The sequence below is a fragment of the Aquarana catesbeiana genome, linkage group LG01 (assembly GCF_042186555.1).
Source record: "Aquarana catesbeiana isolate 2022-GZ linkage group LG01, ASM4218655v1, whole genome shotgun sequence".
Taxonomy (NCBI): domain Eukaryota; kingdom Metazoa; phylum Chordata; class Amphibia; order Anura; family Ranidae; genus Aquarana; species Aquarana catesbeiana.
This window is the reverse complement of record NC_133324.1, coordinates 240,316,016-240,341,115: the sequence shown is the minus strand read 5'-3', so window position 1 is coordinate 240,341,115 and position 25,100 is coordinate 240,316,016. Positions and strand designations below refer to the sequence as shown.

Genomic DNA, 25,100 nt, shown 5'->3' with positions numbered 1-25,100 from the left:
TGACCGTTGGCAGCCCTGGTACCTACCTGTAGGAAAATGTAGGCCTCCATCACACAGCAGTTATAAAAAAGGCACTTACAAAGCGCTTTTTTTTATTAGTTACCAATCTGAACACTGTCACATTGTTTTCTATGGAAACAGTCACACGGGTGCGTAAAGGTGTACTGCGTTCAGATCCGTAACCAAAAATCTCGACTTGCGTAGGCCAGATGTGGGTATTGGAAATAAAAATCAGGACACATTCACACAAGTATTTACTGATCTTTTACATGTGTAATAAGGTCTGTTACATCTTTCCAGCCACGTGACTGTAGCTAGGTTGTAGTGTGTGTGATGGAGCAGCCAGGGCTAAATTACTGATGATTAAATCATCTTCTGCCCACCAGCTACAGGGAGAGATGGGGACAAAAGGGAAATTCATCCACACCTCATTACCAAAGATCTCTACACGCCAGTGGTGCTAATCAGCAGCTGTTTGTGGTGTTGCCAGGTGACTGATTAAAAGATCACACAACTTTATTTGTATACTAGGGATGGGCTGTTGTGTTTTATCCTTTGTGTGAGAGGGGGCTCAGGCTGCTCCAGGACACTGACGTGGTGCACCGGCTTCTCTGTGGGGGAAACGCATCAAAAGAGATAATGTCAGCACTTCCTGTAAGGGCCTATCCCGGCATCTCAATGGGAGCCTAGTATCACATCAGCAGAAGATGGCTGCCTGGATGGAACCTCGTGTGTGAGAGATCAAGTACCAGAACCGGTTTCACCACTTCTCTGACATCTGCCAATTGCTGATCTTGGCTTTAATCCCTGTGCCTTTTCTTAAGAGTTGCACAACATCCTGCCTCCTCTTTATGTAGGAGGTGAATGTAGAATTGGCAGACCCGGGTGAATAAGCGTATATACTTGTTAGCTAACATGCCAAATAAAGATAATGATTTTTTTTTTTTTTTTTGTTATTAGTACGGATTTTTGTTGGTCACTGTTGGAGGGATAACCTATTTTTTGTGTGTGTTGTATAATGTAGACAAAATATGTGGGTATGCCTGCAGGATTCTAGCAAAATTTATTTTTTAGGATTCCTTTGTGTACGTTTCATTGAGGTTGTCGTGTGTGTGTGTGTATATATGTGTATGTGTGTGTGTGTGTGTGTGTGTGTGTGTGTGTGTGTATATGTATGTATATATATATATATATATATATATATATATATATATATATTACACTCAATTTTTAATAAAACTACTGCAGGTACCAAAAAAAAAATGTATGAAGCCTCTAAAGCTACACTAAGACCTTGTTTGAACTAACTATATAGTATGTTTCTAAACTCACCGTACTAAGTTAGTAATGAAATACTTCTATTACCAGCTGAGGACATATAGTTGTAGCCTGGAAAAGAGCAGGCAAGTAGACATACCTGTTGAGGATCACCTGAGACTTTGCTCATTTACATAACTGACCTATGTCTCTTTGATTTTTAACTTTTTGTTTTTTGTTTCCCCCCCCCCCCTGTGCTCATTGAACCATTTCGGGAACAGAGCTACCTGCAGAGGAAGGTAGGTGTTTATTTATCAGCTTTGTTTTATTTGTGCTTTTGTGTTGTCCTTAAGTCATGGTGACAAGTGTTTATCTTTCTCCATAGGGAAAACATTATGGGAGTTGGTGATTGAACAGTTTGAAGATTTATTAGTTAGAATATTGCTACTCGCTGCCTGTATATCGTTTGTAAGTATATTGAGAAAATAAAATCTTGGCATCTAGTATTGTTAGATGTGCAGTGATGAGATACAAAGTTGCAACACTAGAACTGAAAAGCTAAATCTTTCCAGAATGTTCTAGAAATCCTGTGTGGTGTTCTCTTTTTTTTTTTTTTTTTTTCCCTCTTCTGGGAATGTTGATCAGTGTTCTAGGCTGAATGACGCTTGGTGGCAGGGTGGATGATTTGTTGACTAAGTCTAGCAACTGACCCCCCCCCCCCCCCCCTTTTTTTTATTTTATTTTATAATGAATTCATTTTGAGCCCAACCAGAATTACCACTAGAATGTGTACTCCTATAATTCCTTTTCCATGTATGCTTGTACTACAAATGAACAGAGAGGTTGTTTTAATGAATGATCAAGAGATAAATATAGCAGCTACAGGAAGTGTATTTTTTGTTTTCATTGGAAAGCTTTCTTAGGAGCCCTGGGCTTTTTGGGCTCATGCACGCCAACATTGTGCAGTACTCTTAGATTGCTGTGTAATATAGGCTTGTGCAAGATTATACAGTGTCTTGTATTCCGAATATTGGCTAAATTGGGAGTTTATTGGGATCTGTTCAATTGAGTAGGAATAATCTTGCTCATCAAGAACCCTCCTTCACCCACCATGCCATGTGTTGTGAAGCAGTATATAGTGGCATGGGTGTGGATGTATCCGCACAGATAAATTGAAGTTGGTGAAACACCTTCTGTTTCAGTAGGTCCCCATGTAGTTCCAATGCTAGTCTCCCTGTGTCAGTTTGATTGTAAGTGTCCTGTACACTGAGATTTACTATAGATTTTACCAAAACTGTATCATAAATGTAACAAAGAGAAATATCCTGCCTTAAGTGTATCATAAACCAATTTAAAATTTAGTGTTTAAGTAATCCCAATCAAAAGACAGTCTGTATCCCACATAGTAATACAAAATAGAGCAACACACACTTTTTTAGATAATCTAATAAAGTGCGTGTTGCGCTATTTTGTATTACTATGTGGGATACAGCAATTCATAACACAACTCATAGGGTAATAAAATACATACATAATTGGTGAATTGATAAACTTGTATGTAAATGTGTTTGGTGGGCAAAAAAGGTGCTCTACTTGTGCGCCAAAACATCAAAAATCTTCTGCTTCAAGTGATCACCAAGATGTTCTCCACAAAGAGGGATCTTGGAATCCTTCTTAGTGGCGTACATGTTGGTGATCACTTAAAGCACAAGATTTTTTATGTTTTTTGGCACACAAGTAGAGCACCTTCATTGTGACTGAATTTACACTGTTTTATGAACTTCATGAATTGGGGACTATTTATTTATCTTCCTGTATCAAGAATGATTGGTTTAAGGGCTTCAGTACTCCCGCTGTGCAGGCGGATGACAGGTCCGTCCCTGCTCACTGTGCATAGACAGACCTGTCAGAGCCCCGCTCTCCTCTATGGGAAGATCGGATGAAAACAGACCGCCTGTCCGATCCACCATACGGATGGAAAATAGGGTCTCTGTCTGGATTTCACGGACAGGATCGGATAGCAGTGGGTGTCACATCCGCTGCTTCATAGGGGTGAATGGGGGCTTCCGATCAGGTCCATCTGAAAAACTGACGGGCAGACCTGATCGGAAAGCCTGTGTGAAAGGGGCCTTACTAAAACTGGAGGGTGCAAAATCTGGTGCAGCTGTGCATGGTAGCCAATTGGCTTCTAACTTCAGCTTTCAATTAAGCCTTGACACCTAAATCTTAGAAGCTGATTGGTTTCTATGCAGAGATGCACCAGATTTTGCACTCTCTAGTTTTAGTAAATCAACCCCAGTGTGTCTATTTTTTTACGGGGACCTATGTAAGATTCAAACATTAGTTGCTTCACAGATTGCAAGGGCAGTTTGCTGCCATTTGTTACAAAACTTGGGATAAATGCCTAGTTACAACCATTTTTAATTGTGTAGTTGGTGCAAGTTTGCTTAAGACAGAGCTAGTATGTTTTATGTTTTTGCGTATCGATCTTAATCTGGGTTTACCTACTAAAGTTAGGTTCACACTATTGCAGGTTTTGCGTGCGTGTGCATGGGAACAACAGCCCATTCATTTGTTTGTGACGCTGTACATGTAGGGAAATGGTCCCAGACCTTTTTTCCAAAACTGATCCGTGGGGCAGCTGCACAGAACCACATGATCTGTGGCATCATGTAAATTTTAACCCCCAAAAACGCTGCATTTTCACGTGTGTGTGTGTGTTTGTGTGTGTGTGCCATTTTAGAATTAATGGCAGGTAATATTCACAAGAAAGGGCGACCGCACTCCAGACTTAAGAGAAACTGAGCTTTATTGTGTAAAATCAACAAACTACATTACACTCCCACGATACACAAGGATAGCAGCATGGTTGACACCTTTTACGGAAAAAAAATTTGCTTAATCATCTATAATAGCATTTATAACAAAGCGATTTTTTTTTTTTTTTGTGAAACGCGTCAACCATGCTGCTATCCTTCTGTATCATGGGAGTGTGATGTTTGTTGATTTTACACAATAAAGCTCAGTTTCTCTGAAGTCTGGAGTGCATTCGCCCTTTCCTGTGAATATTGCCTGTCACGCCCATAGCACGGACTGGACCAGCACCTTGTTCTTCAGAGAGGAGATTGTCTCCCCTGGAGCGGTGTTGCTCTCTCATTACTGCCAGAATTATAAGCACCCCCACGCATCTGCTAAGTTGTAGCCTAGTTTGTCCGCGGGTACTTGTGTGTTTTACATGTGCTTTGGCATTCGCAAGGGTGTGAACCTAGGCTAAGAATAGGTTTTGTTACGGTAACCATTTAATCCTACTTGTACAGTTTTGTAAACTGGGGTTACCATACTTTGAAGGAAAATAAATGTTATAATCCTGTGCTATACTTAAAAAGTTACATTTCGGGATGCTTACCCACAGCTTGTCGCAGCTGGGGCTCCTGTTCTCTGATTTCTAGAAGCAATACTAGTCGCCACGCATAGTACATCTCTGCAGGATCAAAGACCACAATCTGTTTACACCCCAAGCTTGCACTTCTACAAGGCCATTGCAGTCCCCAGTGCTAGATGTTAGCATTGGATATGCAGGTTTACGTGTGTGTGTGTGTGTGTGTGTGTGTGTGGTGTGTGTGGTGTGTGGTTTTTTTTTTTTTTTTTTTTTTTTTATGCTTTCCTGTAAACCGTTTCTAAATTTTATGTCTACTTTCATAAAACTGGTTTAATTTTCTCAGTTAAATCCAACCTGCTATAGCTTAGGTTGCTACACACTTCCTTTTTAAAGGAGGTTTTTTTTTTTTTTTTTTTTTTTTTTTTTTTTTTTTTTCTTTTGTTGTTTTTTATCCCTGTAGCCATTTTGCTTTCAAAGGGATAGCTAATTTTAAAGGAAAGTATCGCCAAAGCTTGATTGCACTCCTGTGACCCATAGTCAGCAGACGGTGAGCTAAAATCCGCTGTCAGCTGATGTCACTTGATGTATTTCGACAATAATGTCTGGATCCTCCTAGATGCCTGACCAGCAGCTGGCCCAGCCTCTTGGTGCACCACTGAGAGCCTGAGCCAGCTGCTCCCGCCACCTCCGCAGCCTGGCGCTCCAGTGAGCATTGGAAGAACAGAGCAGATTGCTGGTGACTGACAGTCACCATTCTAGGCTTTGAGTGGGTCTGAGAAATCAGCGGTCACATGATCGTTCAGTTCTCAGGCTTATAGCCAGCAAGGGACGGCTGCAGCATCATACCAATGCTGCAGCCATATACTGTAGTTTAGTATGTGTGCTTTGTTTGTTTTTTTCACTTGCTGCGTTTCTGCTTTAAAAGAATATTAGTCGTCGTGCTTTTTATTGCTGGACTGCAATTATATATTGCATGACTCCACTGCAACTGCAGTCCCATTTTATCTCAGTGGGCAAGTTTGAAAGGGGTGCCACTTGTCAGTGTGGCTCAGCTGTCTGTTTTTTAAAATCTCTCTAGCAGTGGCGGTGCGTCCATAAGGGCACATGGTCGTCACCCCCTCTATAACCAGTGGATAGATTCATGCATTGCATGAATCCTTACATGGCTGCTGCTGCCACCCCCTATTCAGGCACCCGGCCCATTTTCGGGAGCCTGAAGTACAGCTGCGAGGTTACTTTTTGAAGCACCTGATTAGAGCCACTGGCGCTCGCAGTTCACCCAGCTGTGTTAAAAAAGCGAATGAATATTCTCTTTCCTAACACTGAACTGCCTCTCCACCAATCAGGTGCTCGGGTCTGTTACCCATCACCTGATTGGCTGAAACTACAGGCGCTGTGATTGGACGCCTATCAGGCATCCAATCATAGGAGAGGACAAGAGAGGAAGACATCAAAAACCATGGGGGAGCATGGAGTACACCGCCTGTCGCCCCACCGAGACAGGGTAAGTGCCGGGCAGACAGTGGGCGGGCACAGTGGCTGCGTTTGATGGGGTTTTTTTTATTTTCTGAATTTTTCAGTTTGTTTGAGCCCCTCTCAAAAATTTTGAGCACCTGCCACCACTGCTCCCTAGCCATCAGTGTGAAAGAGCCCATAAACTTTGCAGTGCAGACTAGAATGGTGTATTTTTATGGAACCAATAAATTTTAATGTGAGGGTTCATGGTTTTAACCTGATCTACTAGATCTTCAGGTTTTGGTGCACTTATTTGGAGCATAGTTTGGTAGGTCTTTTTGATCAGCTCAGCAAGTGTGGTTGTTTTTATTGATTAATTTACATCCACAGCTATATGTGTTAATCTTAAAGTAGCAGTAATTGAATGGAGAAATAATATAGCCAATAGGCATGTTTTTTATACAATGGTATGAGTACTGTATAGAGAATAATGTAAGTGAAAACCTGTTTGTAGTAGGTAAGGAGAAACAAACTGCCACAATCATCTCTATCCTGCCCTGTGGTATGATAAAATAGTTGTCACATTTTTAAAGAAAATACATTTTGTAACTAATTTTATTACCTTGCATGTTTGTTCTGTTTAACTATATTTTGTTCCTTTTATGACTAGAATGGTTCTTGTCAGATGGCTTTAGCTATGTTGATCATGTAACCTTCTGTGGACTGTTATACAGTATATGTTAAAAAAAAAAAAAAATAAAATAAACATCCATGACCTGATATGCATTAGAATGTTATACCATGTCTAACTACAGCAAAAAGTGTTTTGGATAGCGGGAAAGGGTTAGAGCCTCCTGTAATGTTTTGATTGCTCTGTATCAAAGGGACCGGAAGTGATGAAGAAATCTAACTAGGACAATGACTGTAAAAAAATCTATCTATTTTTAGCTTGGTGGGAGTGACAGCGCTCTAGCCCTATGCACACTGGAATTTTAATTCTTGTGCGTCAAATTTCAAAGGCTGTGACAGGTTGACATGTGCTGTGATTTGATGCACAGGGGATAAACATCCAGTATACATGAAGCCACCTCACTCTATTTCAATATATATATATTTTTTTTTAAATTGCCTGGAATCCACAAACATTTATGCGGCAAATGCTACAATGAATGGTGTGTGTGTTTGTGTGTGTGTGTGTGTGTGTGTGTGTGTGTTTTTCAGGAAAAACAAAAAAAAAAACCTGTAGTTGGACAGATGTTGAGCTGCATATTTAATCTAGGTGTTAAAAAGCTTTGTACAGTCTTGTACTTGCATAGTTTTTATTCCCAGTGTTCTAACTGATTTGTAAAGTGACTAATCTGATTGTTCTATGCCCTCTGACAGCTCTGTTCTATTTAAGAATATGGCATTAATGATGTCTTCTGCTTGTTAGAAGGTCTGAAAATCGAGTGCAAAATAAAATGGGCACTAACAGTATCATAAATATCCCACAGTTTAAACAATGCCAACAAATTCTAATGCCTTAAAAGCTAGCAAAGACAATGCCTGCTGCACTTTTGATTTTGTGCTAATCTTTTTCTGTCTTTATTTCAGGTGTTGGCATGGTTTGAGGAAGGTGAAGAAACCATAACAGCCTTTGTAGAACCTTTTGTAATTTTACTTATTTTAGTAGCAAACGCCATTGTGGGAGTGTGGCAGGTAAGAAAATATTTGTTAAAAAAAAAAAAAAAGCATAAACTTTCTGTTTTTTTGCATCCTGTTGTCTTTTGAAAAATGAGTATTATATCGGATTCCAGGCCTAAACAAGGCACTCAACCGAATTAAAAAAAAAAAAAAAAATGTATGTATGTATGTGTGTGTGTATATGTCTGTTAAAGACCATTCACTTAGAGTGGAACTAAAGGCAAAAAGTTAGAAATTGTGCGCAAGCTTTATTGCAGAAAAGACATGCAATGTCTCCTCTGCCAAAAATACACTTGCCTGCCTGTTCATAATCCCCTGAATAATGTACACTGAACTGCATGATGCTTGCTTTAAGATGAATGTGTGACTTTCTTAGACAAGCATGCAGGATGGGAATGAAGATTTTGTTGGTTGCGTGCTTGTCCTAAGTTAGTGACTTTCTAAGTTGTAACACAAATGGAACGGAAAACTTGTGGCATGAAAATCTAAAATCGACAGCAGTACTAGCTTCCATTTCTCTTAAATATAGTTTTAAGGTATAAAGCTAACAGAATCAAGCACATGTAAAGGATTATCAGTTCAGAAGTCAGAACAAAGTTTTTCAGTGTAGTGCTTACAATGACAGCTACTTTCTGTTGATCTTACATTTTCCATCAAATGATGTAACTTCCTCATACTAAATTGTTTTGCAATCGCCTATGTTATAAAACAGTTTTTTTTTTTTTTCTGTCTCTCATGGTGCCCCCCTCTTAATGAACATACAGTATATTGTAATAAAGTTTACTTATTGCATGTTAACCCCCCTTTCCCCAGATGAAGATTTGTCCAAAAAGGATTAACAGAAAAAGAGTAGTCTGTATTTTCAAGTCTTGTGTTAGGTGGCTTAGCAGCCATTCACTAAACCTATTGTGGTTAGCTACGTCACACTGCATAAACATTTGCCAAAGGGCAACTCATACCTATTTCAAGAGAGAATCTGCTAGAATCATTTGTATTTGAGTGGAAAATACAATATTATGATTATCCTACTGTAGTTTGGCTCAGAGTGACAAAGTTTTACATGATTGGTCACATAGTCTTGACACAATGTAAATTAAAATGAAGCTGTTAACTCCACAAATGTGTATGACTATAATTACAGATAACAACATTCAGGTACCTTTTTACTTTTCTTTATATTGTTCTCTAGGGAGTACCCTGGGTCCTAAACCCAGGCTAAATGCATAATCTTGACTTTCCTCTAAGTTGAGATGTTAAACCACTTTACTGCTTGCCCCATCAGCAAACCATTTGTACTCTTCCCCCTTGCTTCCAAACCGCTCTGTTCAAAGAAACCCAGTACTTCCAGGAATTGGGCAGCTTTTGACTCACTCTTCTTCCTCCCATGTAACAGCACTGGTGCTTCACACTTGGCCATTCAGGTACCCAGCTTGCTGTCACATAGGACAGGGTCCTCTAGCCCTGTATAAGCTGAAACTTGCAGCTTATACATAATTCCTCTTTTCACTTTTGGTGGCTAAACAGATCAGCAGAAGAGCAAAGGAAAACGTACATGTGTGCAGCTAGTCGGGCAAGTATTAAATTAAAATTGCATATACAAAACACTGGACTCACTTTAGATCCTGCCACCTGTCATTGGACAGACTGGTGCCAGAACGCCAGTGGTGAGCACATGTGACTGTTGACTGACAGATGGTGGGGCTAAAGCCTGAGAGCAGTGGATCTTAAGAGGAGTTGAGAATTAATTAAAAAAAAAAAAAAAAAAAAGTCTGTCACCTAGGTCGATGCAGCATTGGTCCCCCGCCCCCTCTAAGACCAAGAATTGAGCGCTCAAAGACCACCGATTGCTCAGTTCTTGGTCTTCACTAAGCAGAGAGCCTGTGACTGTCAGTCACTGGCTGTCTGCTCTGCCCCTCCAGCGCTTGCAGTGCAGGGGGCAGGAGCAGCTGGCTCCAGGGTCTCAGCAGCTAGCTGTGGATCCTGACATTAAAGTTAGGATCTCTCCAGGGTCTGGACTAGCTGCGTAACACCCGCTGTGAACTGAATATGAGTCACAGGAGTGCAGAACGAAGTGCACACCTGTGATCCCTAGGAGAAGTAAGGCCAAAAGAGCTTTGGCTCTACTTCTCCTCCTTTTTTAAAGTGGTTCTAAAACCTAAACTTTTTTTTACCTTAATGCATTCCCTGCATTAAGGTAAAAAATATTTAGGTAGCAGAATTGCAAGAATTAGGATGGGGCACTTGAGGAGAGGAGGATCCAGAAACGCTGGCAAGGGACCCGAGAAGAGGATGTTCTGGGAAGCTCTGTGCACTTCCATTGCACAGAGAAGGTAAGTATGAACCTGTTTGTTATTTAAAAAAAAACAAAACTTTAAAACCACTTTAATCTCAACCTGTAATGGAAGAGATCCCTATATACAACTTGGACTTCAGAACCTCTCAAGGCACAAAGGGAGCCTTTTTTTTTTTTTGGAAGATGGGGATACATATACACCTTGTATGATGTTCCACTGATGCCTAACCTGTGGCTTTGGGGCCCCAAGCAGCCTCTTGTGAGTTTTTCCTTCGTATGTGTTCTCATGCCAGTGAAGGAAAAACACTAGTAAGTTTGGGTTTTGCTAGTTAAACTGTTTTGATATCTTCTTCCACACTTCCTTTTTTTTTTTTCATTGTTTTTAAAGTGGATGGAAACCCAATTAATGAAATTTGAACTGGGCACATATATCTGCAGTGTTTTCTTATCTCTCTACAAAGCACTATGTCCTGGAGCTGTCTCTTGCTCTGTTATCAGCCTGATGACTTCTCACACGCTCTCCGAGATGGGAGATAGAAGTGTGTGTCGGGGGAGGTTGCTATAAATTAGCAGTCAGCTTGCCATCTAAGAGCAGACCTCTGCACATTCCTTTCTTCCTTTTTCATATGAGGAGAGAGGGTGTGTGCCTTTCCTCCAATCAGCTTTCTTGGCTATATGCCAATAATCCACTCCCAGTGCTAACCAGGAAGAGAAAAACTTTAACACAAAGAGCACTTTCTAAAGGATATATACAGATGAAGACAGCAGATATACATGTAAAAAATGTTTATATAGGGAGATTTGTTTCATCTTTAGAACAGTCTTGTGTAAAATATGCTCAGTCTGTTTGCATACATTTTACAGCAGTGCTGGGAACGTTCTGGATGTCCAGTCTTGGTAGTAATATAGTGAGGGGGGGGGGAAGTATTTGATCCCCTGCTGATCTTGTAAGTTTGCCCACTAACAAAAAAATGATCGGTCTATAATTTTAATGGTAGGTTTATTTTAACAGTGAGACAGAATAACAAAAAAAATCCAGAAAAACGCATTTCAAAAGTTAAAAATCGATTTACATTTTAATGAGTGAAATAAGTATTTGATCCCCTATCAATCAGCAAGATTTCTGGATCCCAGATGTTTTTTATACAGGTAACAAGCTGAGATTAGGAGCACTCTTAAAGGGAGTGCTCCTAATCTCAGCTTGTTACCTGTAGAAAAGACACATGTCCACAGAATCCAATCAGATTCCAATCTCTCCACCATGGCCAAGACCAAAGAGCTGTCCAAGAATGTCAGGGACAATATCGTAGACCTACACAAAGCTCAAATGGGCTACAAGACCATCGCCAAGCAGCTTGGTGAGAGGGTGACCAGAGTTGGTGCGATTATTCGCAAATGGAAGAAACACAAAATACATGTCAATCTTCCTCGGTCTGGGGCTCCATGCAAGATCTCTCCTCGTGGAGTTTCAATGATCATGAGAATGGTGAGGAATTGGCCCAGGACTACAAGGGAGAATCTTGGCAATGATATCAAGGCAGCTGGGACCATAGTCACTAAGAAAATTGCTAACACCCTATGTCGTGAAGGACTGAAATCCTGCAGCGCCCACAAGGTACCCCTGCTCCAAAAAGCACATGTACAGGCCCGTCTGAAGTTTGCTAATGAACATCTGAATGATTCAGAGAATTGGGTGAAGTGTTTTGGTCAGATGGGACCAAAATCAAGCTGTTTGGGGGAGGAGGAATGCTGCCTATGACCCCAAGAAGACCATCCCCACCATAAAACATGGAGGTAGAAACATTATGCTTTGAGGGCGTTTGTCTGCTAAGGGGAATAGGACAACTTCACTGCATCAAAGGGACGGTGGACGGGACCATGTATCATCAAATCTTGAGTGAGTACCTCCTTCCCTTAGCCAGAGCATTGAAAATGGGTCGTGGATGGGTATTCCAGCATGACACGGATCCAAAAGACACGGCCAAGGCTACAAAGGAGTGGCTCAAGAAGAAGCACATTAAGGTCATGGAGTGGCCTAGCCAGTCTCCAGACCTCAATCCCATAGAAAATATTTAGCGGGTGCTGAAGGTTCCCATTACCAAATGCCAGCCTTGAAACCTTAATGACTTGGAGAGGATCTGCAAAGAGGAGTGGGACAAAATCCCTCCTGAGTTGTGTGCAGAACTGGTGGCCAACTACAAGAAACCAAGAAACGTCTGACCTCTGTGATTGCCAACAAGGGTTTTGCCACCAGGGGTCAAATACTTATTTCGCTCTAAACTTTGAAATGCGTTTTTCTGGATTTTTTTTCTCTTCATTCTCTCACTGCTTAAATAAACCTACCATTAAAATTATAGACTTATCATTTCTTTGTCAGAGGACAAATGTATCAAATCAGCAGGGGTTCAAATAGTTTTTTTTTTTTTTTTTTTCCCTCACTGTACATGCACTGAAAATTGTGTGATGTTCATGGCCTCCTTTGAAGATCCCCTTTATCTTAGTTGACCCCGAATGGTTTATACACTTTGGGCAAAGCATGTTCTCTTTAACATAATAGTAGGATGCCCATTGGATTTCATGTAAAAATATTTTCTTTCAGGAAAGAAATGCTGAAAATGCTATTGAAGCACTCAAGGAATATGAGCCTGAAATGGGTAAAGTGTACCGACAGGACCGAAAAAGTGTCCAGAGGATTAAAGCCAGAGATCTTGTTCCTGGGGACATTGTTGAAGTTGCAGGTGAGGTTTCACTTTGGTAAAGGTAGGCATTGCACCTAAAAAGGCTTGTTAGTAAGAGCTTCTCAAGTAATAAACTGCATCATTACACTGCAGTTTGTTTTTGCAAACAAAACAAACTGCTTTAGTATTTTTTGTTAGCTGAATTGCATGTTTTCCTGTATATTACTTCATCTTCATTGCTTATATTTAGAACTGACTGTTTTGGTGCTCTGATCCCTATGTACACTTTGAATTTGGTGAATTTATTGCTTGACGCTAAGCATTCTGCATGCTTGAAGCTTTAATATGTCTATAAATGTCAGATTGCTTTTAAGAGCAGACGTTGCTACGATTTATTTAATGTCTGCCGCACTCACGTTAAGTTGCTGATGTATGTGGAGTGTGTTGCTAATACCTTTTATGCTTAGTATTGTATGGACTTTGCCATAGAATTTGTGGAGAGATGTCCATGTAGGGAAATGGAGCACCTCACACAGGGATGCATATCTTGAAATGAAATTCTAGGCCGTATGCCAATGACATTTGTATGTCGAAACCTGTTTGCCTTCTGTGACAGTGGTGAAAATGACTGACTGATGGTCATAGATTTGTTCTATGATCACAAGAAGCTCTTTGGGTGTCGCATGTGTGTGGAGGTTTAAAAAAAAAAAAACTTTAATATAAACTAGTCATATTAAGTAATTTACTGTAGTCCTGAACACACACATAGCTAAAGCCAAAAAAACACTATTCTGTAATACTAGCCTTTATAAGAAGGTTGCTTTGTAAATGTAAAAAAGTGCTCTAGGAATTGTTTAGTTGGTAGCATTTAAAGCTGAACTCCTGGTTAATCAAATATTGTCTAAATTTGTTGTGTGTAGTCTTCCTCAAATCCTGGTGTGTTTTTGTGTAATTCTTCCAGACCTGTGCAGTATTCCAGAGTAAAACTTTGCCTCTCTGTAGGAGCTTCCTGTAATAAAGCCTGATTGCTGCTGTCTCTCTATCCTTGTGCAGGGTGACTGGTGTTGTCCCTGCCCTTCCTGTAGTTTTCTGTAGGCAGCCTGTAGTGGGTGGGGTCAGCTGGGTCCCTCCCATTGTTCTGCTCCCTGCACATGCTATGTACAACACAGTGATTATGTCACTGTTATATGAGGTGATCACGGAATTTGTAAAGTTATTTTGTGCACACAAAGTAAATGTATTTAAATACTTTTATTTGTGCCCGGAGTTCAGCTTTAAATCCAGCATGCAAGACTGTCATTTTTATTTTACAGTTTGTTTTTATCATTGGACATCCCTCCTCTGCATAGGCAGCTTTTTGGTAAAGATGAGCTATGCCTTTTTAGGCTCGGTTCACACCTAAACCGGTCACGGATCACACAGCAACGCTGTTCGTCCCTGTTCTCCGTTTCAGGGACAAGTCAGGGCAGAATCTTTGCCTGAATTCGGCCCTGAAACATGGGCAAAGACACAGAGCATTTCTGTGCAGTGCGCTCCGCAGGCGCCCTTGGGACATGTGAACTGATTCCAAAGAGGGCCGGTCACATTCTCCTCCTATGCGAATTGGATGTGGGAAACCTCGCATCCAGTTCGCATAGGTGTGAGCCCAGCCTAAAAGTTGAAGGTTGCTAAAATATCGATTTGCTGTCAGATGCCTGATTTCCCATGAAGTTCCTGGTTCATGGTTGGTCAATTTTATTACTGTTGTTGACCTCTGGGCACTGTCAAAAAAATCCCAAACCGCACTCCCTACAGTGTCATTATTGAGGATTTTACTTTTTCTTAGTTTGCCTAGGAAGGTAGCTGGTCTGTAATATTAACATCGGAGGCTGAAAAATCCTGTAGTTATGAGAGCTAAGAGTAGGGGGCCATGGATGTGTGTAGGCAGTGACTGGGTACTACATTTTGTCTCTACACAATTTCAGATTCCTCTATTCATGTGGTGTCTGCACTGGCATTTGCAGGAAATTGCTTCCCTGTACTATTGTGAAGGCTGCAATACAGAAATGATTACCTTTTTTTTTTTTTTTTACGGGGCAAGGTGCAAAGGAAAGAGTTGTATATGATATGTGTTACCAGTAATTTTGTTATGAGTTCTGAGCCTTGGTACTTGGTGCCTGAGGAAAGAACTGGCTCTAGCTGCTGGTACTGCCAAAATGCAACCAGCCTGCTGACTGTTCATTACAGGTTTGAATCTTAGGCTTGGTACATTGCGTTTTTAGGTACTTGTAAATGGGTTTACATTGAGTTTAAAGTGGTATTCCTAGTTATTTGTGAAATATTCTGAAATATACTATACGTATTAAGTAGCCGATAGATGGATAGAATTTTTTTTTTTTTTTTAATTTTATTTATTTGTTATGTGTGTTTGGGAGTTACCTGTTGATTCTGCCTAGCCTTCATTTTCTCTGCCAGGCTGGCCCTTGTTGCCTCTGCAGCATAAAGGGTAGCCGTTTAAGGGTGGTAAAAATGGACCAGCGCAGGGTTTTACCACCCCCAGTCGCAAGTGTAAACAAGCCCTAGGGGGAAGGTTCTAGCCCCTGTCAAGTTGGGTTGTGGGTGTTTTTTTTTTTTTTTTTTTTTTTCTTCTTCCATCCCATTAGGAGGGATATTCCCTCACTTCCTATCCCATAGCCAAAAAAGACATGAGAGGAACTCCCTCCAAGGTAAAGGAACCACTAGCTGTCACTAGAGTTGGTGTCCCCATTGGAAGATTTCTATTCAATTCAAGCTCTGGTGACAACTCAAAATTTGGCCTTTACTTTAACTTCTTCTCCAGGAATAATGGTAGATGGGACGAATGCAGAGAGTGAATCCCTTAATGGGGGCACAGACAACTAAAAAAACCTTAACAATGTGCTTCTCCACTCAATTTTAGGGCTCATGCACGCAGGACATTTTAAAAATGTCCACTCTAAAAACGCCCTTTTTTTTTTTTTTGTGTTGCGCGTTTTCCCTTGTTTTTTGACGTTGGCATTTTTGGCCTTTTTTTCGTAAACACTCCCTATAACGTAAAAACGTTAAACGCGGCTTAATGCCTTTAGCCGCGTTTTTTTTTTTTTTTTTTTTTTTTTTTTTTTTTTTTTTTTTTTTTTTTTTTGTGTTCCGTTTTTACTGCTCCTGGAAGCACAGGCTGTTGTTGTTTTTATCTACTGCCCCTAAACGCTTATGCCTTAATGCCTCTGACCATTTGTGTGCATGGGCGCATAGCCTAACATGGAGGGGCTTTTAGAGGCAGTTTAAAAAAAAAAATCAAATGCCCCTTACAGCAGCTGTAAAAACGTCCTGTGCACAAGCCCTAAAAAGATAAACTTCACCGTAAGTTTATTAGCACTTTTGTATTTAATCGGGCACATAAACAGAATATTTCTGCTTGTTGACCCTAGTGAGCCTATTATATTCAGTTATACTTTTGAAGGTGCCAGTCTGTAGTTTGACCAAATGTTAGGCTTGTAGGATTTTTTTTTTTTCTTCTTCTTTTAAAAAAATGGGTACATTTTTGTTTCTGTGCATCCATACTAATGTGGGCCCTAAGGTATTTATTTTACAAATATGCAGGTTACAAAAATGTAGCTAGACAGGTTTTGGTGGGGAGACTAAAAGGAACCAAAAGGACCTCTACTAAATCAGTGTGAAGTACAGTAAAACCTTCCTAAAATGGGAGGTATCTAAAGGGTTTATTCCATATTGTGGTATAGTTGTTGGACCCATGTAAATTATTCCTTTTTATTCCTCTTTGGCAGCTGTATACCCAGAACCACTGGTCTGCAGCACAGGTGGAGCCTAATATTCCAGATAAACCTGGACTGAGAAATAACTCTGCAATTGCTGACCTTTCATTAAAGAGGAGCTCCAGGCTCCTTCAGAAAAAAAATAAGTCAGCAGCTGCTAATATTATTGTAGCTGCTGACTTTTAATATAAGGACACATGCATGTCAAGGGATCCTGCAATGTCCTCACGCAAGCTGATTCTTCAATCTGCTTCGGGTGCAGGCGCCGGCATCTGCCTTAAGGGAAACCGTAAGTAAAGCCTTGCAGCTACGCTTCCTTCTGCGTATGCGCGAGTCGTGCTGCACCTTGTGAATAGTCCCATAGTCTTCTGGGACCTTAATTTTAATATAAGGACACTTTCCTGTCCTGAGATCCCCCAATGTACCCACCCAAACTGATTCTTCAAACACCTTTGGGTGCAGGCACCGGCATCTCTAGTAAGGGAAACAGGCTGTGAAGCTTTCTAGCTTCACAGCCTGTTTCCTACTGCGCATGCGCAAGTTGCACTGTGCTTTGTGAAAGGTTCTGTAGTCTTCTGGGAACTGTAACGTGTCCCAGAAGACTGCTGGGGAAGGAGTGGGTGGGTGGAGCAAATTTCCAACTCAGTTCACCGTGGCAATCCTAAGCCAGAAGTGGAGCTGGTACCTATCAAAACCAGGTAGGTTATACTGCTAGTCGACTGCTTGTGTAATCCCTGTTCCTGACATATATAACAAGCATTCAGATTAGGAATTCTTAATTAAAGCAGAATGTTACTGTATCTGAGCACCACAAGCAGAAAATGCTATTTCAAGTGGTATTAAACCCAAAACCAAAAATGTATATATATTTCAGCTTATCCTTAGATGTGATGGCTTTTTCCTTCTGTTTTCACCTGGTTATTAGTAACCCCTCTCCTGTATTACAGTGCCCCCACTCAGGATGAATGAGCACAGGGAGCATCTCTGGACAGCAGCACTGTTAGTCTGAGGGAAGAGCAGTGTAGGATCCTAGTACAAACCCATGTGAGCAGGCCCTCCAGGAAACTCACCTGTACTGGACTAATCATCTGCAGCCAATGGGCATGCATACATGTGGCTGCAGGAGAGGAAATGCCTCAGACACAGGTGAATGGCCCAGTACAGTGATCGCTTCCTAATCACCAGGACTAATTTTTAAGGTGGAACTAAACCCTCCTGTCCTTTTCAGTCAAGGGTGCTGCCATCCTACCTCTGTTTCATTTGTAACAGCCTTCTTGCTGCACATGTGATCAGTTATGACACCAGCCATTTATTGGTTTGGCCTTTTGGTTGCAAGCAAGCAAAAATGACAGTTGGCATTCCCGGCATGCCAGGAATTAACTGTTTTTGAAACTGTTAAATTGATGGGTTTAGGTCTGCTTTAAAGAAGAAAAAAACCTGATTGGGAACTAAAACACGCCACTGTATAAAAAGTTATTGAAGAATTTGGCAAGTAGAATTTTTGTTGGCTGTAGGGTATGGCCTACTTTGATACTGTGCCATAGAGGTCAGACAAATACAGACTTTTGCAAGTGATGGGGTATCTACATTATATGCATTGCCTGAGATAATTGGGCATATCTTGGTAATGACCTTTGTGTGACTTGTTGGTTATTGCTGACATTGTAATGGGTAAAATGTGCCGATGGGATTGGAAAGAATACAATTTGGATAACGCACTGAACTCTCATCTTTTTACATCACTGAGGCCCCGTCTAGTGGGAAAATGCACCACGTGTTCATTTTTAATGGCACTGAAAGTGGTGCGGTTGCCGCGTAATTGCATTGCGCGAAGCTTGTCGCCCAAAAAAGGTGCAGGAGCTTCTTTTGGGCAACAAGCTTCGTGTAATGCAGTTTGCTGCGATTGCCACGCAATTTTATCGTGCAAAATCACAACATGTTTAGGTGCCATTAAAAATAAATGCACATGGTGTGTTTTGCCACTAGTGCAATGCGATTTGGAATTGTGGGCAGAACTGCAACCATTCTGCAGGTGATCCCAACCACGAGATTTGAACAGGACCTGAAGACAAGCTTTCCTGTCTTTAGGCACTCTAAGCAAAAACTTTCTTGTGTGGTTATCAAGAGGAAGCTGAGTGTGTGCAGCAAAACCTCTTCATTCAAAATTTTGTTCATAAGGGTATAACATGGTTAGAAAGAAACAGCAGAAACCTACATGTGTGATTATAGCGCTAGTGAAGACCAAAGCTGAGAAACGCTCAACTATTTTAAACCGCGGGGTCGCTTTCACTCTACACTGGCTGCATAAAGCTGTATTGCAAATCTTGAATCAGCAAGTTTACATTTTTGCTCTTTGCGTTACATAAATAGTGTGTCCAGTTTAGTCAAATATAATAGGCCTTTGTTACAAGCTTTTCATTTAAATATTTGCTAGAGGGTTTGTGATTTATAGATATTCATGGAGTTGAGTTGAAGAAAAAAACATAGTTACAGTGAAGGAAAAAAGTATTTGATCCCCTGCTGATTTTGTATGTTTGCCCACTGACAAAGAAATGATCAGTCTATAATTTTAATGGTTTATTTTCTGTTTCAGTATTTTTATTGAGATTTTCACAAAACTGAATACAAACTTTATTAGGAACTAGTAGAGTATAAAATATATACTAAATCTATGGATATCCAAATAATTTGCAAACGTGTAGATACACCTACAGTGTGCGTTCTTTTAAGTATAGATCTTTACTGTCTATAAAAATCATACTAGCCTAGTCCCTATGAGGTCACTTCTGAAGTTGTGACCTAAATATAATACATAGCATCTTCTATATACTGTTGGAGATGGAGCCTCTACGTTTTGCAATTTTAAAAGTGACCTTCCGCTTGTGACTCTTTGTATGTTGTAGATGCACTTATTGTCCACTGTATGTATTAACCAAAGGGGTGAACATCTGCATATTGAGGATACCATGTCCCGGCTCCCTGAGACCAGAATTAATTCAGAAGAAGTAGTCGCTGTTCAGGGGTTATAGAGAATATCCAGGCGACACTCATAAAACTACAGCAAAGACCAAGAGAAAAAAAACAAAAAAAAGTGGGAAGAGGGAGAGAAAGGAAAGGTTGAAAGGAAAGTAGAGAAGTAGAAAATTACCCCGTGCTCCGATTCCTACCATCCAGAAACGGCTCTGATCGGGTATAGATGGGGGATCTCCCGTCAAATATTTGACCCATGGGTCCTAGACTTTCTGGAACATCTGCATTTTATCTTGTAAAATGTCTGTCATGCGCATATTAAGCATAATCCAGGAAATTTTGTGCTTTAGTAGTGTGAATGGCAAGGCAGCCCTTTTCCAGGATTTTGCAATAATAATTTCTGCTGATATAAATATAAATGTTATGAGACGTCACTGGGATTTCGACGCTGTCTCCACCTTATTGCCCAGCAGTGCCTGTCTCGGGGATTTAACGAGGTTCACTTGGGTGAGGGTGTAGATGAAATTTATACACCCTAATTTAATAGAGCCTTACCTTAGGGCACTGCCACGACGCATGGTACATGGTTCCTTCCTGTCCGCATCCGCGGAAACACAAAGGGAATGCTGCTGGCACATAAGTTACCAGCCTGGCTGGAACCATGTACCATCTCAGAAGCACTTTATAATTGGCTTCTATGATTGAAGTATTTATAAGCGACCTCAAGGCCCCTTGGGCTATAATATGCCATTCATCTAGTTAAGTAGTCTCCTAGAGGTCCGCCTCCCATTTTTCCATGTAGCCCTGTTTAATAGAGGAATTAGTCAAGATAGTATACATTTCTGAAATATGTCCTCGGATTTTATCGAAATTCTGACACTGGTATTCCATCGGGGACATAGTTGCTATATCAGAATTTCGTGATATAGTGCTTAAAAAGTGCATTATCTGTGTTTATCGGAAGTATTCCGAGACCGGAATTTGATATTTCTCCATTAAAACCTTTTCTTGTTAATATTCCCTTATGATTGCATAGGTCAGCTATACATAGGAGTCCTTTTGTTGGTCCACTAATCAAATGTTCTGGGGGTGAGGCCTGGGGTGAAATTCCTATTTCCAAGAATAGGGGCCAGTGGGGTATGCTGGGATTTAATGTTATTAGATTTTGTTAACCTATCCCAAATATTCAAGGAGGAGGAGAGTGCTGGGCATAGATTTGGGAGCCGTTCCTTAGGTGATAACCATAGGATATGCAATATTGGCCTTTCCCTGCATGCATAGGCCTCCACCTGCATCCATATAGGGTGGGACTGAGTAGAGTGAAACCTGGCTAATTGGACCAACTGTGCCACGTAATAGTATTTTTGCAAACCCGGGGGGCCCGAACCCACCTTTCCTCTTAGGGGTGAATAATATACGCTTGTTCACCCTTGGCCCCTTATCCCCCCAGATAAAAGATACAAGTTTATTCTGGAATGCCAACCATTCCGATCGGATAATTGCTACTGGTAGTGTACAAAATAAGTACAATATTTTCGGAAGAACATTAATCTTTACAGAATGCAGTCTGCCAAACCACGACGGTGGGTGAAGCAGCCATCTGGCTAAATCAGGTGTTAACCGTTGGAATAGTGCAGGGTAATTTTTAGCGTATAAAGTGCGTAATGTCTGAATGAGATTAATGCCCAAATATGGGACGGCCTCTGTTTGCCATATGAAATTATAAGATTGTTTAAGGGTTGAGAGCATACTTTTCCTTTAGAGAGATGTTCATGGCCTGTGACTTGTCATGATTTAAGACCCGAGGTTGCTGTAAATGGTTTGAGTATTGCATATAAGTTGGGGAGGGTGGTGACCGGCAACGAGACATCAAGATGTCCGCAAAAAGGACACATTTATGTTTACAATTGCCACATATGATGCCTTGAATGTTAATGGAGGTGCATACTTTTATAGCGAGCGGTTCTTTAGCTAAAACAAAGTATCGGGGGGTCAGTGGTTGCTCAGGTGTGTGGTGGATTATTCCTGCTTCGCCTAGAGCGCTGGGTAGTCCAAATTGGGGACAGGGGATGATCCAATTTGGTCAAATGAAGAGGGGGCCGGCCGATCTCTGGAAATGATACCTGGCTGTAGCAGCAAATCTTCCCCATCATGGTAGGTTGAAAAGGAGTGGGATATCAAGAAAGTTATTATTAATTTTATATTAAAACAATATTGCTGTACCGGTCAGTTGAGACAGTTTTATGTTTTCTACTCTTCGTAGCTAATCGGATAGCTCACATGTTACATTATATTGTCTATCATAACAGCAGTTGTTCTGTACTCTTTCTGTATTTCTGTGTTGAAAAAACTTAATAAAACCAATATTTGAAAAAAAAAAAAAAAAAAAGAAAAGGAGTTGGATTTGCACTGATTAGTAACGGATAGCTGAAATTGGAAAGACCACCGTTTTATTTTTATCTGACGGTTCAGTAGCTGCTGTAAGAGAGGTTTCATATTTCGGCGTTTTTGCACTGTGGAAGGGGCAAGATCTGCAAACAGCTGAATGGGAGTCCCAAATAGTGTCAGATCCTGGCGATTCCTTGAGGACATCATTTAATTTCTCTTTTAACGTTGTAGTAAGTAGTGCGGCTTCATTATTTTCTTGCAGAAGTCCACCTGACCTGGGGGCAGTCAGGGCCCTATGGACCCCATCCATCTCCAACTGATGAGGTGAGATGTCTGGGATAATTTCTTTCACGAGAGCGTGCATAGCTCCTTCCAGGTCTGTGTGGGTTTCTGGTAGACCTCGGACATATAGTGTCCCAATAGTGTCTAATCTGAGACCAAAACTCTGTATATCCTGTTTAATGTCAGTAGTTATGATAGAGCAGGCTTTAGATAGTGTCTGCTGCAGCATTGTAGAGAAGCGGGCAAGCAACAGTCTCCTACATAGGGAACAGGTTGGGGTGAGGATCCCCATGAGCAGGACTAGATTGGCTGAAGATTAAGTCAGCTAGCTCTGCCATTTTTTTTTTTTGTCCGTGGAGGAGCCTGGAGAGCCTGCATGCTCTGATAGCTCCTGGGGCGTTTTGGGGGACGAAGGCAAGGAGAGGGTCTCACCACGAGGGTCCCCATCCTGATCCCCTGAGGAATGAGAGGAAAATGGGTCTCGTATGTCCTCCCTGGGAGAAATATCTGCAGCCTGTGATGAGCGGGGCTATCTGCTGTGCTTGGCCGCGTGTGTCTGGCTTACCCAGCACCATCTTGGGTGAAGGAGTCTGCTCAGGGGGAGGGGGCCGAACTGGTTTGCCCCGAGGTCCAACACTGCATGGCAGTCTGGTGACCCGCTGCTCGTCTTGGGATGTCTCCTGTTCCTCCTAATTTTTAGCTTCAGTTTGGCCGGTGATGTGCGGAGCTTGGTCACAGCATGACTGTTCCCGTGGCTGCGCGCATGCACGTTTTTTGGTAGGTTTATTTTAACATTGAGTGACAGAATAACAAAAATATCCCAAAAAATCTATTTAAAAAAGTTATAAATTGATTTGCATTTTAGTGAGTGAAATAAGTATTTGATCCTCTATCAATTGGCAAGATTCCTGGCTACCAGGTGTCTTCTATACAGGTAACGAGCTGAGATTGGAGCACTCCCCTTAGGCTCGGTTCACACTAGGACGACTTGTCAGGCGACCTAGGTCGCCTGACAAGTAGCGTCCCGTTCAGTACAATGGAACCGTTCTAAGGGGAGCGACGCAAGTCGCTCCGACTTAGAAAAAGGTTCCTGTACGACTTTGGGGGCGACTTGGGGCGACTTGCATAGACTTCTATACAGAAGTCGTTTTGCAAGTTGCCCGGGCAGTCGTGTGCAGGTCGCCTCGGTGAGGCGACCTGCAAGTCGTGCCGCCTCTGGTGTGAACCAAGGCTTAAGAGAGTGCTCCTAATCTCAGTATAAAAGACACCTGTCCACAGAAGGAATCCATCAGATTCCAATCTCTCCACAATGGCCAAGACCAAAGAGCTGTCCAAGGATGTCAGGGACAAGATTGTAGGCCTATACAAGGCTGGAATGGGCTAAAAGATTATCACCAAGCAGCTTGGTGAGAGGGTGACAACAGTTGGTGTGATTATGAGCAAATGGAAGAAACAAAAAATAACTCAATTTTTCTCCGTCTGGTGCTCCATGCAAGATCTCAACTTGTGGAGTTTCAATGATCATGAGGGCAGTAAGGAATCGGTCCAGAACTACACGGGAGAATCTTGTCAATGATCTCAAGGCAGCTGAGACCATGGTCTCCAAGAAAATAATTGGTAACATACTACGCCGTGAAGGACTGAAATCCAGCAGGTCCCCCTGCTCAGGAAAGCACATGTACAGGCCCATCTGAAGTTTGCTAATGAACATTTGAATAATTCAGAGGAGAACTGGGTGAAAATGTTGTGGTCTGAGCTCTTTGGCATCAACTCAACTCGCTATGTTTGGAGATGAAGGAATGCTGCCTATGACCCCAAGAACACCATCCCCACCGTCAATTACGGAGGTGGAAACCTTATGCTTTGGGGGTGTTTTTCTGCTAAGGGGAAAGGACAACTTCACCACATCAGAGGGACAATGGATGGGGCCATGTACTATCATATCTTGGATGAGAACCTCCTTCCCTCAGCCTGGGCATTAAAAATAGGTCGTGGGTGGGTATTCCAGCATGACAATGACACTAAACACACAGCCAAGGCAACAAAGGAGTGGCTCAAGAAGAAGCACATTCAGGTCCTGGAGTGGCCTAGCCAGTTACCAGACCTAAATCCCATAGAAAATATGTGGAGGAAGCTGAAGGTGGTTGCCAAATGTCAACCTCGAAACCTTAATGACTTGGAGAGGATCTGCAAAAAGGAGTGGGACAAAATCCTGATGTGTGCAAACCTGGTGGCCAAGTACAAAAATGTATGACCTCTGTGATTGCCAACAAGGGTTTTGCCACCCAGTACTAAGTCATGTTTTACAAAGGGATCAAATACTTATTTCACTCATTAAAATGCAAAACAATTTATAACTTTTTTTTAATCGTTTTTCTGGATTTTTTTTTTTTTTTTATTCTGTCTCTCACTGTTAAAGTGTAGTTCCACCCATTTAAAAGTCAACAGCTACAAAAAGTGCAGCTGCTGACCTTTTAATAATCATACACTCACCTGTCCCACGGGCCAGTGATGCAGGCACACAGTCTTGCTTCTCTCCATGGCGCCGGCTGTGGCATGCACTGCGTGCTGTGAATGGCCGGGCAATCTTCTTGGACCTGTGACGTGTCCCAGAAGATTGCAGGGAGGGATGGGGGGAGAGGGGGAACTTCCTTCCGGAGCCAGAGGAGGAAGTGGGAGCTTGGTGCCCTTAAAAAAGGGGTACCCGCTCCCCCCCCCCCCCCCCCCCCCCAAAAAAAAAAAACATGCCAAATGTGGCATGCCAGGGGGTCACCATCACTTAAAGTGGGAGTTTTTGGGTGGATCTCCACTTTAAAATAAACCTACCATTTAAAATTATAGACTGATCATTTATTTGTCAGTGGTCAAACGTTCAATATTAGCAGGGGATCAAATACTTTTTTTCCCCTCACTAAGTATTGACAAGGTTTTGTTTTTTTCCTTTA

General features: G+C 41.6%; 1 protein-coding gene across 2 annotated transcripts in view; it reads left to right on the top strand.

Moving 5' to 3' along the window:
• The window catches only part of ATP2A2 (ATPase sarcoplasmic/endoplasmic reticulum Ca2+ transporting 2), an 82,661-nt gene that overhangs the window by 1,178 nt on the left and 56,383 nt on the right, over positions 1-25,100 (top strand). For both annotated transcript variants that reach the window (XM_073626468.1, XM_073626457.1), the window contains exons 2-5: positions 1,539-1,556; positions 1,643-1,725; positions 7,685-7,789; positions 12,667-12,805. In XM_073626468.1, coding sequence (XP_073482569.1) covers positions 1,539-1,556; positions 1,643-1,725; positions 7,685-7,789; positions 12,667-12,805 — 345 coding nt within the window. The remainder of the gene's footprint in view (positions 1-1,538; positions 1,557-1,642; positions 1,726-7,684; positions 7,790-12,666; positions 12,806-25,100) is intronic.